Source organism: Podarcis pityusensis (assembly GCF_964106645.2).
Source record: "Podarcis pityusensis genome assembly, chromosome: 14".
Lineage (NCBI taxonomy): Eukaryota > Metazoa > Chordata > Lepidosauria > Squamata > Lacertidae > Podarcis > Podarcis pityusensis.
In genome coordinates this window covers 7,317,027-7,331,371 of record NC_138039.1, presented here as the reverse complement: position 1 = coordinate 7,331,371, position 14,345 = coordinate 7,317,027, and the positions used below count along the sequence as shown (strand labels likewise).

The 14,345-nt window shown below is 45.0% G+C and overlaps 1 protein-coding gene across 3 annotated transcripts in view; it reads left to right on the top strand.

Moving 5' to 3' along the window:
• Positions 1-1,201: 1,201 nt before the first annotated feature.
• GRAP (GRB2 related adaptor protein) overlaps positions 1,202-14,345 on the top strand; it is a 33,667-nt gene continuing 20,523 nt past the window's right edge. For 2 of the 3 annotated variants that reach the window (XM_080981274.1, XM_080981273.1), the window contains exons 1-2: positions 1,202-1,487; positions 10,714-10,811. In XM_080981274.1, coding sequence (XP_080837400.1) covers positions 1,410-1,487; positions 10,714-10,811 — 176 coding nt within the window. In that variant the 5' untranslated portion in view covers positions 1,202-1,409. Of the gene's footprint in view, positions 1,488-4,715; positions 4,797-10,713; positions 10,812-14,345 lie in introns of all 3 variants that reach the window. The other variant, XM_080981272.1, reaches the window with a different exon arrangement.

Below are 14,345 nucleotides of genomic sequence, written 5' to 3'. Positions count from 1 at the left end.
AATTCAAAAGCATCAATTCTTTGGCGATCGGCCTTCTATATGGTCCTTCCAACACTACAATTCGATGATTCTCTGTGAGAGTTCTCATTGTGCCTCAAACATCACTGTGTGCAGCACAGAGAGACGTCTGCCCCCTTGTGTCCAAGCTGAGTCCTGCAGCTATAAAGGTACAAAATAATACTGGTTTTTTAGTACAGTATATTCATTGATCAAACTGCGGGAGGCAGTAGAAGACAGGAATGCCTGGCGTGCTCTGGTCCATGGGGTCACGAAGAGTCGGACACGACTAAACGACTACACAACAACAACAACAATATTCATTGAGCAGTTAGGCTCATAGCCAGCCCTTGAATTAGAAAGATTGAGGCAGCTGCCTCGGGTGGTAAAATGCAGCGGGTGTGGTAAGGATGTGGGGCAGGGTGTGTGGATTTGATCCAGTTTGCATTTAAAGGCAGAACTACAAAAACTTTCTGAAAGATATGCAAACAGACACACGGGCACCTTTCAAAATTTGTCAGACTTTTGACGCCAGCCCTGGTGGCAGGGTGGTGTTATTCTCCCCATGCTACAGATGTGGGAGGAAAGACCGAGGCTGCAATATGGCAGCGAGTCCATTGCTGGGTTGAGATTTGAACTGGGAATTGGGGGGGGGCGTCTTCCACTAGGAGGCAGATTTTTTATTTAATTCAAATGAGCAGGAGAGATCCCTTGCCTTTAAAAACAGGAAATTGCACTTCTGGTTGCCAACTGACCAGGGGGGAAAAGCCTGGCCTGTTCTTATGCCTTTAATAGCAGCACAATTTACAGCAGAAACCAGCAGTCCAGACTTAAATGAGAGAGAGAGAGAGAGAGAGAGAGAGAGAGAGAGCAGAGATCTTCTTAATCAAATACTTGGAGATCAAGCAACTGTTAAGAGCACAAGAGCAGAGATCAACAAAGAAGTTGGCAGCCCTACTCCCGCTGGGGAAAGAGGAGGAAATACCCCTTGGGACACAAGGCAAGGGGTCACTCTTTGCAGCTGTCATTTCCTGGTCCCATCTCTCCGTCCCACAACTACACCCTCAAAGGCAACCTTATTCAAATACATTTCCTGTCTCATTTCACACATGGTTCCCCCCCCCCCTTCCTTTAATCTTCTTCTCTCACTTCACTTAACCAACTCCGGGGCCTGCCCAAAGAGACAGAAAGCAAAACTCTGGGGTGTTTGTGAGCTGATGAGACAGAAGAAAGCTGGACCCGCAGCTTCTCAAAATACATATATTCATCTATCTGCCGCCCCCTCCCACCGGTCGCTGGATTAGCGGACTAGCCTTCAAGGTTTCAGCTGCAGAACACCAACAAGGTTGAACAAGCAGGGGAGGTATATTTTTCGAGGCCCCTCCCGGCTCGGAGGAGGACCCAGAGCGAGGATGGAGGCCGTGGCCTTGTACAACTTCCAGGCTGATGAGAAGGACGAATTGCCATTTAAGAAGGGGGACACCCTGAAGGTATTGTTGCTGTACTGTAATGATGATGATGATGATCACCAAGTTTGCCATCTGGAGAGGGATCTGTGAGAGCTGGGAAGACTCGCTTCTTTGTATGTCGAAATTAAAAAATTAAAAAATAGTCCAGTAGCACCTTAGAGACCAGCTAAGTTTGTTCTAGGTATATATCTAGAACAAGTGTTCTAGGTGTGCGTGCACACGAAGGCTTATACCTAGAACAAACTCAGTTGGTTTCTAAGGTCCTACTGGACTATTTTTTAAAAAATTATTTTGACTGCGTCAGACCAACATGTCTACCTACCTGAATCTAGATTCTTTGTATGTGTATTGAAAATTAAGATATACCGTATTTTTCCATGTATAAGACTAGGTTTCCCCCCCATAAAAAATAATGTCAAAAATTAGGGGGCATCTTATACACAGATACATCTCCCCCCCCCCATTTTCTTAAATCTGAGTCCCCAGAAATAGGGGGCGTCTTATACATGGGGACATCTTATAGACGGGAAAATATGGTAATTAATGATAGCTACATTCATATAATTTTATGTTTTTTTTTATTATTATTATTATTATTATTATTGGTGGTGGTTTTGTTTTAATAAGTCCTGTCTCTCTATTCCTTTCTTCTTCTTCTTCTTCTTCTTCTTCTTCTTCTTCTTCTTCTTCTTCTTCTCTTTCCCTCCTTCTTTTCTTGTTTTCCTCTCCTCTCTCTCTTTTTGGTTCTATTTGTTTTAGATACTATTTTATTCTATTGTGAAAACTTTAATGAAAATCTTTGGACAGCCAAGTTTACCACCCGGGAAAATTATGCACTTGGACCAAATCTACATACAGTATTGTTGTGGGGGGGGTATTGGGGGGGGGTCCTCCTGGATGATGCCCTGAGCCTCTTCCAATGGTTGGGATCCTGCATCCCAGTCTAAGAGAGGAGGTTGCCATCCTGGTCAGGCAAGTTTCATTGTAAGGCAATGACTTTCGCTGGCCACTCAAGGGTCCTCATCAGCATCTCAAAAGAACAAGTTGGGTTGCAAGTCCTATATCTAAGTGCCGGTGCCCTGCCAATAAGATCAGCTGCAGTGTCAATACTGTGGTCATCTTATGCTCAGGTTGTATATACAGTGGTCCCTTTGTTCTTGAACATAATCTGTTCCGGGAGGCCGTTCGACTTGTTCATCCAGGGACAGGCAGACTCCAGGCTTGCAGGATCTGCTTGGGGTTTTACCATAATCCTGAGATCCACCACTTGGAGTCAGGCACATTTAGGTTTGATGAGGCCCTAAGCTCCTGAAGGTCATGGGGGCCCTTATGTGTCCAGCTGTCCTTTGTCAACAACAAATTGTCACTGTTTTTTGTGTTGAATATATGCTATATGGTAATTTATGGACCTAATACAGTGGTACCTCGGGTTAAGTACTTAATTCGTTCCGGAGGTCCGTTCTTAACCTGAAACTGTTCTTAACCTGAAGCACCACTTTAGCTAATGGGGCCTCTTGCTGCCGCTGCGCCATCGGAACACAATTTCTGTTCTTATCCTGAAGCAAAGTTCTTAACCTGAGGTACTATTTCTGGGTTAGTGGAGGCTGTAACCTGAAGCGTATGTAACCCGAGGTACCACTGTAGGTATCTAAAGCCATTTGCCCATGTTGCCATGCAACCAGTCCATGCAGAATGTAGGCACCCTATATATAGAAAGGAGCAAACCAGTGATATTTTAGGGAGCAGGCTAGCAGGTGGGGGCCATTACGTCCATCAGAGGAGCCTACACAACACAAAACACTGTTGCTGTTTGTAGGTTTTATTTTATTTGTTTTATATCTTATATTTTGGTAATGTACATCCAGGTGGTTTTTTCCCCCTTTGATTTTTTTTGGGGGGCCCCAAGAGAGTGGGGCCCTAAGCTATAGCTTGTTTAGCTTATACATAAATCCAGCACTGGCAAAGCTAAAGGACCTGGTGTCTCTGAGCAACCGCTGAGCTGCACAGCCTGGGGTTTGCTTTAGGTGTTCAGCTGAGGTTTTGCTGAACTCACCATCCTTTCACACCAACATCTATTTCTGGCTACCCAGAGGTCTCTTCGTTTTAGCAGTCTAATGAGGACAGGGCAGTGGGGCTCCATTGAACCACTGAAATTCACAGGCTTAAATGAGCCATGCCCATTAATTTCAGTGGGCCTTCTCAGAGTAGAGCTTACCTTGACACAACTCGCAGGCTTGAACACACCAGTGCACAGTGCTATAATTCCCAGGCTAGGTCAAGTCTCAGTCCCTCTTTCCCAGGGAACTCTGGGTAGCTCTGTGAAGGGAACAGGGGTCTCCTAACGACTTTCAGCACCCTGAACAAACTATTGTTCCCAGGAAAGGCTGAGGTGAGAGAGAGAGAGAGAGAGAGAGAGAGAGAGGGAGGGAGGGAGGGAGGGAGACTGGCCCAAGGTCACACACTGAACATAATGGCTGAGTGAGAGGATTGAACTCAGATCTCCCTAGTCCTACTCGTCTTCTTCTTTTTAAAGAGTATATTTATACCACATTCTTCCAGTCACAGGTTACTCGGAGTGGCTTACCAATCTGTCAGTTTCATTTCCTCACACCAGGCACACATTTTTCCTGTCGTATATATTTGCACATGCAACTTTGCCCAGTCGTTGCCTCGCTAGAGTTTCCAGCACCCTTCGCAAACTACAGATCCCAGGATTCTTTGCGGAGGGGTGTGCTTTAAATGTGCCTCAAAAGTTTAAATGTACGTTGCATATTCAGCCCCATATTGGTGTAGCGGTTAGACCTGCGGGGAGAGCAGGGTTCAAATCCTCACTCAGAAACAAAGCACCACTGGATGTAAAGGTAAAGGGACCCCTGACCATTAGGTCCAGTTGTGACCGACTCTGGGGTTGCGGCGCTCATCTCGCTTTACTGGCCGAGGGAGGTGGCGTACCGCTTCCGGGTCATGTGGCCAGCAGGACTAAGCCGCTTCTGGCAAACCAGAGCAGCGCACGGAAACGCTGTTTACCTTCCCGCCGGAGTGGTACCTATTTATCTACTTGCACTTTGACGTGCTTTCGAACTGCTAGGTTGGCAGGAGCAGGGACCGAGCAACGGGAGCTCACCCCATCACGGGGATTCAAACCACCGACCTTCTGATCGGCAAGTCCTAGGCTCTGTGGTTTAACCCACAGCACCACCCGCGTCCCTACCACTGGATGATTTGGGGGCAAATCATTCTCTCTCTCAGCCCTATCCCACCTTGCAGGGTTGTTGTGACGATGAAATGGCCACTTTGAAGGAAAGTTGGGCTATTGATACCAAGAAGGATGTAAGTAAATAGAGACTGAAAGAGACTTTGACAAGAGTCAGGGAGCAACAATAGCACAGCGGCAGAGCTTTGTGTATAAAAAGTCACAGGTTCAATTCCTGGCGTCTTCAGGATCAAGTAAGAAAAGGTTATGGGAAACGGTTTTCTCTGCCTGAGGCCCTGGATTGCTACTGCCATTTGACAATACAACCCTAGATGGACAAACAGGGCTACTAGAGATGGAGGAGAAACCTGATTCCGTTCACTTTTTAAAGTGAATTTCTTTATTTTGTACTTTCCGGGCAAAATGCACAAATTGAAGCATAGCCATTCTTCAAAATTCATGCTTCTCCGAATTTCGCAGTGCAGCTCTCCCGCCAAGTCATGAGTGCAAAACTGCACATACGTTAGTGATGTTAACATACAGAAATGAATCATATTAGGGGAAATGGATGGGGAGGGGAATATTTATATAAGCTATCATCTTCATTTCTCAGCTTGCAGTCAACAGACCTTTTAAATGTTTTATTACAATTTTAAAACGACGACCATGAAATTCACATCAATGCAACTGAGAAACGCAACATTTATATAGCAGGCAATTCATAAGCGGTTTAACACAGATGGCCATGTTTTCTAAAAATTGCCACTTCCTCTGTCTGTCAAACCCGCATGCAGAAATGTGCCGGTAATTTTTCATGAGGATATTGAACACCCACACCCACAAATTACTGCAGAAATTTAAAGAAATGAATTTGCAATTGGAAAAATTGAGGACCGTGGAGAACTGAAATTGATGGATTGGTTCATCCATGCTTGCCACCATAGGGGCCAGATCACTGGGGCCCTGGATGCCCAAGCACCCACAAAATTCCCCATGAAGGGGCTGGTCACCCACAAATTTCAGTGCATGGCACCCACGGCCCCGGGCCCCCACGGTTGTGGGGCCAAGCTTGCACTCGCGCTTGCTATGATGGCTAGATTCAGCATCTGCCAACAGTGGCCTTTGAATGCTTCACATGAGTCCACAGTGAAATGCAGCAGCAAAAAGAGCTAATGCTATTCTAGGCTGCATCAACAGAAGTCCAGATCAAGGGAAGTCATAGGTAAAGGGACCCCTGACAATTAGGTTCAGTCGTGGATGACTCTGGGGTTGCAGCGCTCATCTCGCTTTATTGGCTGAGGGAGCCGCCGTACAGCTTCTGGGTCATGTGGCCAGTATGACTAAGCCACTTCTGGCAAACCAGAGCAGCGCACGGAAAGGCCGTTTACCTTCCCGCCGGAGCGGTACCTATTTATCTCCTTGCACTTTGACGTGCTTTCGAACTGCTAGGTGTGCAGGAGCAGGGACCGAGCAACGGGAGCTCATCCCGTCGCGGGGATTCGAACCGCCGACCTTCTGATTGGCAAGTCCTAGGCTCTGTGGTTTAACCCACAGCACCACCCGCATCATAGTAGCACTCTATTGTGCCTTGGTCAGACCACACCTGGAATACTGTGTCCAATTCTGGATGCCACAGTTTAAGAAGGATGTTGACAAGCTGAAATGTGTGCAAAGGAGGGCGACCCAAGATGATCAGGGGTCCGGAAACTAAGCCTTATGATGAATGGTTGAAGGAGCTGGGTATGTTTAGCCTGGAAAAGAGGAGACTGAGAGGAGCTGGCCATCTTCAAATACCTGAAGGGCTGTGACATGAAGGATGGAGCAAGCTTCTTTTCTCCTACTCTGGAGGGTAGGACTCAAACCAACAGCTTCAACCTTTCCATGGAGGCGCAGGTTGCAGCCACAGCAAAGGTGGCATTTTTCCATCTCTGCCGTATTAAGCAGTTGGTCCCTTACCTTTCTTGCCCTGATCTGGCCACAGTGATCCATGCAACGGTCACCTCCAGGCTTGATTATTGTGACTCGCTCTACGCGGGGCTGCCCTTGAAGCTGATCCAGAAACTCCAGCGGGTGCCACAGTTTAATAAGGATGTTGACAAGTTGCAACGGGTGCAGAGGAGAGCGACCAAAATGATCAAGGGTCTGGAAACTAAGCCTGATGAGGAACAGTTGAAGGAGCTGGAAAAGAGGAGACAGAGAGGAGATATGAGAGCCATCTTCAATCATCTCAAGGACGATGGAGCAAGCTTATTTTCTCCCTCTCTGAAGAGTACGACTCAAATCAATGGCTTCAAGTTACAAAAAAGAAGATTCTGATGAAACACCAGGAAGAACTTACAGCTTTTGAGTAGTGAAACCATCTCCCTCAGGAGGTTGTGGACTCTCCTTCCTTGGAGGGGTTTTTGAGGAGGGCTTGGGTGGCCATCTGTCATGGATGTTTTAGCTGAGATTCCTGGGTTGGACTAGATGACCCTTGGGTCCCTTCCAGCTCTACAGCCCAAATGTTCTCATGGCCCTGATGGCTCCTTCCTGCTTTGCATCAGCTTGCCTGCAGCCCGCTCTGCTCTGCTGGTCACCCGGGGAATTCTTTCGGTGCCCAGAGAGTCCCCCAGAGAAATCTCAGTTCCTGTTTTCGCAGCAGAGAGCTGCTTTTCACAATAACGTGGGGGGGTGAGTGGGGGGAATCAGCCAGAAAAGCAAATGGGGCACCTGACGTTTCAAGGGTACAGGTTAATCATATATGTACACATAAACTACTCAGATTGTCCAGTTCGAAAGAAAGAGTCAAAGTGCTTTTATTTAAAAAAAGATATTTATTAAAGTTTCAAGATATTACAAAAATAAGAGAAAAGAGAAAGAGAAAAAAAGAAAAAAAAGAAAATAAAAATACAAAGTAAAGACAGTTAAAAACAGATCAGTCTTTCCATATCTTATCTTTCATTTACTTGTTTCCCTGACCTCCTCACACCTCCCTTTTTTGTATTCCAGTTCAGTTAGTTAATTCAGCAAATCCTATCCCTCTTTGATTTTATCTTAATCTTTTATCTTAATATATTATAACTTTAGATTATCACCTGTTAACAATCCATTTTTCCATATTCCTTTATAACATTGCTGCTAAAAACCACTTAACTTCAATCCAACATCATTCTAGCATTCATTAATTTTGCAGTATTTCTGTAGATAGTCTTTAAATTTCTTCCAATCTTCTTCCACCGACTCTTCTCCCTGGTCTCGGATTCTGCCAGTCATTTCTGCCAGTTCCATATAGTCCACCACCTTCATCTGCCATTCTTCCAGAGTGGGTAAATCTTGTGTCTTCCAATACTTTGCAATAAGTATTCTTGCTGCTGTTGTGGCATACATAAAAAAAGTTCTATCCTTCTTTAACACCAATTGGCCAACCATGCCCAGGAGAAAGGCCTCTGGTTTCTTCAGAAAGGTATATTTAAATACCCTTTTCATTTCATTATAAATCATCTCCCAGAAAGCCTTAATCCTTGGGCACGTCCACCAAAGGTGAAAGAATGTACCTTCAGTTTCTTTACATTTCCAACATTTATTATCGGGCAAATGATAGATTTTTGCAAGCTTGACTGGTGTCATGTACCACCTGTATATCATTTTCATAATATTCTCTCTTAAGGCATTACATGCCGTAAACTTCATACCTGTGGTCCATAACTGTTCCCAGTCAGCCATCATTATGTTATGTCCAACATCTTGTGCCCATTTAATCATAGCAGATTTCACCGTTTCATCCTGAGTATTCCATTTCAACAGCAAGTTATACATCTTTGACAAAATCTTGGTTTTGGGTTCTAACAGTTCTGTTTCCAATTTTGATTTTTCCACCTGGAAGCCAATTTTCTTGTCCAAATTATATGCCTCCATTATCTGATAATAATGAAGCCAATCTCGCACTTTATTTTTTAGTTTTTCAAAACTCTGCAATTTCAATTTGTCTCCCTCTTGTTCCAAAATTTCCCAATATTTCGGCCATTTGGCCTCCATATTGAGCTTTTTCTGAGCCTTCGCTTCCATCGGTGACAACCACCTTGGGGTTTTATTTTCAAATAGGTCCTTATATCTTATCCAGACATTAAACAATGCTTTCCTGACAATATGATTTTTAAATGCTTTATGTACTTTGATCTTATCATACCACAAATATGCATGCCATCCAAATACATTATTAAAGCCTTCTAAATCCAAAATGTCTGTGTTTTCAAGAAGCAGCCATTCTTTCAGCCAGCAAAAAGCTGCTGATTCATAATAAAGTTTAAGGTCTGGCAGGGCAAATCCGCCTCTTTCTTTAGCATCGGTTAATATCTTAAATGTTATTCTAGGCTTCTTGCCCTGCCAGACAAATCTAGAAATATCTCTCTGCCACTTCTTGAAACAATCCATTTTATCCAAAATTTGCAATGTTTGAAACAGAAACAACATTCTAGGCAATACATTCATTTTTATCGCAGCAATACGGCCTAGCAGTGAAAGCTTCAAATTTGACCAAATTTCTAAATCTTTTTTCACTTCAGTCCAGCATTTTTCATAATTGTCTTTAAATAGATTCCCATTTTTAGCTGTCATGTTAATCCCCAGGTATTTCACTTTCTTAACCACTGTTAAACCTGTCTCGTTCTGAAACCTCTCTCTCTCAATCGCTGTTAAATTTTTCTCTAAAACCTTTGTTTTTAACTTATTCAGTTTAAATCCTGCAACCTGACCAAATTCTTGAATCAGTTCTAAAACTCTTTTAGTACTAGATTCTGGCTCCTGTAATGTCAATACTAAGTCATCTGCAAATGCTCTCAATTTGTACTGTTTAGCTCCGACTTGTATACCTTTAACCAATTGATCCCTTCTAATCATGTTCAGCAGGACCTCCAGGACCAATATAAAAAGCAATGGGGAGATTGGGCAACCTTGTCGTGTCCCTTTTTTTATCTTTTTTTTTTTTTTAAATATTTTTTATTACATTTTTTCCAGATAGAAATACAAAGTCAGATATACAAAGAAATAACAGAAAAGAAAAAGAAAAAAAAAAGAAAATCATCTTTTCAAAGCATTTTCCCATAACCAACCGGACTTCCCCACGTCTCCCTCACCGTGCGTTCTTTACAATAAAATTTTTCAGCAAATTATAACCTTATTTCGTGCATTCTTTTGTTCTTTCAAATACTTGTGGTTTACGTTTAAAATACTTATTGTCAATTTACCCTAATAACATATATAATATTTTTGTAAATAATCTTTAAATTTTTTCCAATCCTCCTCTATTGCTTCTTCTCCCAAGTCTCGGATCCTGGCAGTCATTTCGGCCAATTCCATGTAGTCCATCAATTGCATCTGCCACTCTTCCAGTGTGGGTAAATCTTGAGTCCTCCAATATTTTGCGATAAGAATTCTTGCTGCTGTAGTTGCATAACTTTTTTTATCTTAAATTCCTCCGTCACCACGTTATTAACAATTAATTTAGCCTTTTGTTCTGAATAAATTGCACTTATACCATTTCCAAAACCTTGACCTACCCCCATCCCCTGTAGGTTCTAAAAAGAGTCAAAGTGCTATCCTACAGAGGGGCAGTGTGGTGTAGTGGTTAGGGTGGTAGAACAGGGTTGAAATCCCCACTCGGCTAGGTTGCATGCTGGGTGACTTTGACCGTGAGGGGAGAGAGACTTTGTGCAGGTCATCAAGGATAGCTCAGTCAGTATATATGATGCAAACTACTAATAATTATAAATAGCTTTATTAATATGAAATTAAGTGTTATAACCTGCACAATGCAATTGTAGTTAATACAATGCATTTTTTAATGTAATGTCAATATCACCATACAGTAGTAGTCCACACTGTTCATTGGGACAGCAGACCTTTGTACCCTGTTATACTTAGTGAGTTTAAAAGACGGTATTTCTTTCTTTCGGTATAATTTTTTGGGGGTCCCCAAGAGAGTGGGACCCTTAGCTATAGCTTGTTTAGCTTATATGTTAATCCGGCACTGCCTTCAAGCTAACAGCTGCTCCTTTTTCTCTCTTTTGGATTCCACAGATCCTGAACATGGAAGATGACCTGAACTGGTACAAAGCAGAACTCTTCGGCACCGAAGGATTCATCCCCAAAAACTACATCAAAATGAAACCTCACCCGTAAGCAGCACCTGTTTGTTTGTTCCTTTCCTTGCTTTATTTCAAAGCGTTTATGGATCACTTAGTCTTTAAAAAGTACGGTAACCTTGCCAGGAAAACAAACCCCGGTGTCTTTCCTCCTGGGAAGCCCTGATCTCAGCACACCTTAACCGAGACCAACCCTGTCCCAGTGGCCCAAAGGCTGCTGTGCATTTAACAACAGCCAGACACACCAATACTATCCAACTGGTGAAGATTAAGAAGATTTAAGGTGGGGGTGGGGAAGTTATGGACCCTCCAGACATTGCTGGACTCCCAGTTCCTATCGACCGCATCCTGCATGGCCGATACTCAGGTATGATGGGAGTTGTAGCCCAGCGACAAAATCTGGCGGGCCACAGGGTTTTGCCCTGAACATCGCCCCATCGCATTTGACAATTGCATTTTGCACCTGCTGCAAGTGTTCTTCTTTCAAGAATCCACAATAAATCAGCACTTGGAAGGGGGAAAGAGGGCAGGGCAATGAATGAACAAGATGCAAAACACATTAGCTTGTGGGTGGACGTTGTATTTCTTTGGAACAAACAAGTAAGCAAATGCAAAAACGCTGGATAAATTTTCTCCCCCCCCCCCCATCCCATCCTACACTAGTTTCCAAGGAAAGCTTGCTTAAAGATTGCCTAGCGCAGATACAGCCTTGGCATTTATTTTATGGTTCAGTGGTACCTCGGGTTACATACGCTTCAGGTTACAGACTCCACTAACCCAGAAATAGTACCTCGGGTTAAGAACTTTGCTTCAGGATGAGAACAGAAATCGTGCAGTGGCAGCAGGAGTCCCCATTAGCTAAAGTGGTGCTTCAGGTTAAGAACAGTTTCAGGTTAAGAACGGACCTCCAGAACGAATTAAGTTCTTAACCCGATGTACCACTGTACTTGATTTTATTTCGAAACAAACTAAAAGTTGGTACATTTCACTTCTGTGCCACGACTCGTGGATTTCAGAAGATCAGACTCTTGGTTAAAAGCCCAGGAGCAGACCAGAACTGAGCATGTTGCTTCGCTGCAATTATTATTTTTAAAAAAAAGATATTTATTAAGATTTTCAAAATGTTACAGAACAAAAACAAAAGAAGAAAAAAGTACAAAAATAAAAATGGCTAAAAACAACTCAATCTTTCCATTACTTATTTTTCATTAGCTTATTTCCCGGACCTCCTCACGCCTCCCTTTTTTGTATTCCAATTCAGTTTGTTGGTTCAGCAAATCCTTACCCTCTTTGTTTATCCTAATCTTTAATCTTAAAATATTGTGACGTTCAATTTTTACCTATTAATAATCCATTTTTCATATTCCCTTATAGTATTACAGCTGAAAACCACTTAATTTCTATCCAACATCATTCTAACATTCATTAATTTTACAATATTTCTGTAGATAGTCCTTAAATTTCTTCCAATCTTCTTCCACTGCAATTATTGCTTCGCTGCAATTATTGTGGTGGTGGTTGTTTCCCAGTCAGCTGGCAATCCTAACGGCCAGTTCAGGGACTCATAATAATGACAACCACCTACAGCCACAACAAGAAGGACAACTCCTAGCCATGCCCTCCTTAAGAGAGTCCAAAAATACAGGTAATTGCTTGGGTCTGTTATTTATTTTATCTTCTCCCATTTCTATCCCACCCTTCCTCTCAAAGGGTGATGACTAGTGTTCTTCCCAATCTCCTCTGTAAAGAAAACCAGATCTAGGGTGCAGTATGTGTTGGATCCTCAGTGTATTGCAACAGCCCCATGGTTGTCCTGCTGGCCAGATTTTTCTATGACTCCATGAGGTCCTGAGCCGGGCCAGACAAGGCAGCATTGACATGGATTTTGAGGTCCCCCAGAACTAAGTGTCCTGGGATTCCCTGACACCACACCAGAGACCGCTTCCACCAGCTCAGTCAGGGAGGTGGTTGGAGGGCAGGCTTGGAGCTACACTAACGCGATTGCTGTTCCGTCTCTGCCCCCCAACACCAAGGCCAAACCCTTGCTTCTCACTCCCAGGTGAACTAGACTATGATTCCCAGGTCACTGGGTAAAGACTATGCAGTCTTACTGCAATCCTAAGCATTTTACTCAGAAGCAAGTCCCACAGCACCGGCTGTGGCTGTAGAGACCAATACAGGAGAGACATGTTTTGTTGCATCTGGGGCAGGTGAAGGCGTCCGGTTTTGCTACTGCAGATGTACCGGGGCGTTTCTTCTCCCTGTGGTCCTCCCAGCGGTCATTCCTCCTCTGATCACTGCTGTGGATGCACGACCTGTCTGTCTCCAGTCCTCTGCTAGAGATTTCCACATGGCGGGTTGATGTTGCCAACAGGGCCATCTTACCCATAGAGGCTAGTGGCGCAGGGCGCCAAGTTCTAGAGGGCGCCAGAGAAGAGGCGGAGTGTGCTGGTCCCGGGGGGGGGTTACCGTGCGACGTGGTCTGAGTCCGGTCCTAGGTCGAGGGTATGTAGGTTGTCTGTCAAGGGCGAAACGGGGTCCAAGGCAAGGAGCCAGGCGTGGTCAGGAACTCTGGAAGAGCAGGACAGGGTGCTGGCAGGAACAGGTTACCAACGATGTTGCTCCTGCAACCTGGGACTGGGCTGACTGGCCTTTACCTCCTCTGAGGCATAGGGTGGCCCCGGTCCACAGGTGACTCGCCTCTCCTGGCCTGGAGGCGAGCACTCCTCCTGCAAGAACTTAGTTCCCTCTGCCTCTCTGCCCTGAGCCTCTGCAGCTCAGGAGAGGCTGGAGGGTTACTGGACCCAGAGGCAACCTCACCTTCCCCTGACAGGGCTAGGAGAGGAGCACCTGCAGGCAATGGGTCCTTGATCACCTCCGGGGCCAGAGTGGATTCAGCTGGTGTCTGCTCCTGAGGATCTGGCACAGGTGAGGGCCCTTCAGGTTCAAGCCCTTGCCCCGGCTCAGCCGGCCCTGGAGGTGGGGACTCCTGTGCAGGCTGGGATTCCTCAGGTTCAGCCTCTGAATCAGATTCCCAGGCCATCACACGGAGGCACTGCGTCCAGCCTCCCCCTCTTCCCCTCTGGAGGAGCCACCCTCCAGCTGCTGCCCGCCTCCTCCAGCCCTGACGGCAGCGCCGTCCTCCCTAAAATAACTCTAGGAAAAGGAGGGGGCGTGCCGGAGGGAGCTTTGCACCATGGCGCCGGATATGCTTAAGACAGCCCTGGTTGCCAACCTGTCACATTTCCAGACGTCTTTGTAACGCAGAGTCGGTCTGCCAGCAGGCCCGGTGCCTGAAGCCAACTTCCTTGGAGATCCCGTTCTTCACATTATTCCAAAGATGTTCCTGGTGATTACGGATTCACTTGTCCAAACCAGGAGAGCTTGTCCATGGCCTTGACACTGCGGCAGGTGATCTCAGAGCGGGAAAATAATGGTCTCAACTCTTTGGCCCTCTACTCTATGCGGCCTAGGAGCCACATACCTAGGGGACCTCCTCTCCTGGTATGCCCTGCGGAGGACCTTAATGTCCACAAATGACAACACTTTGGAAGTCCCAAGTCACAA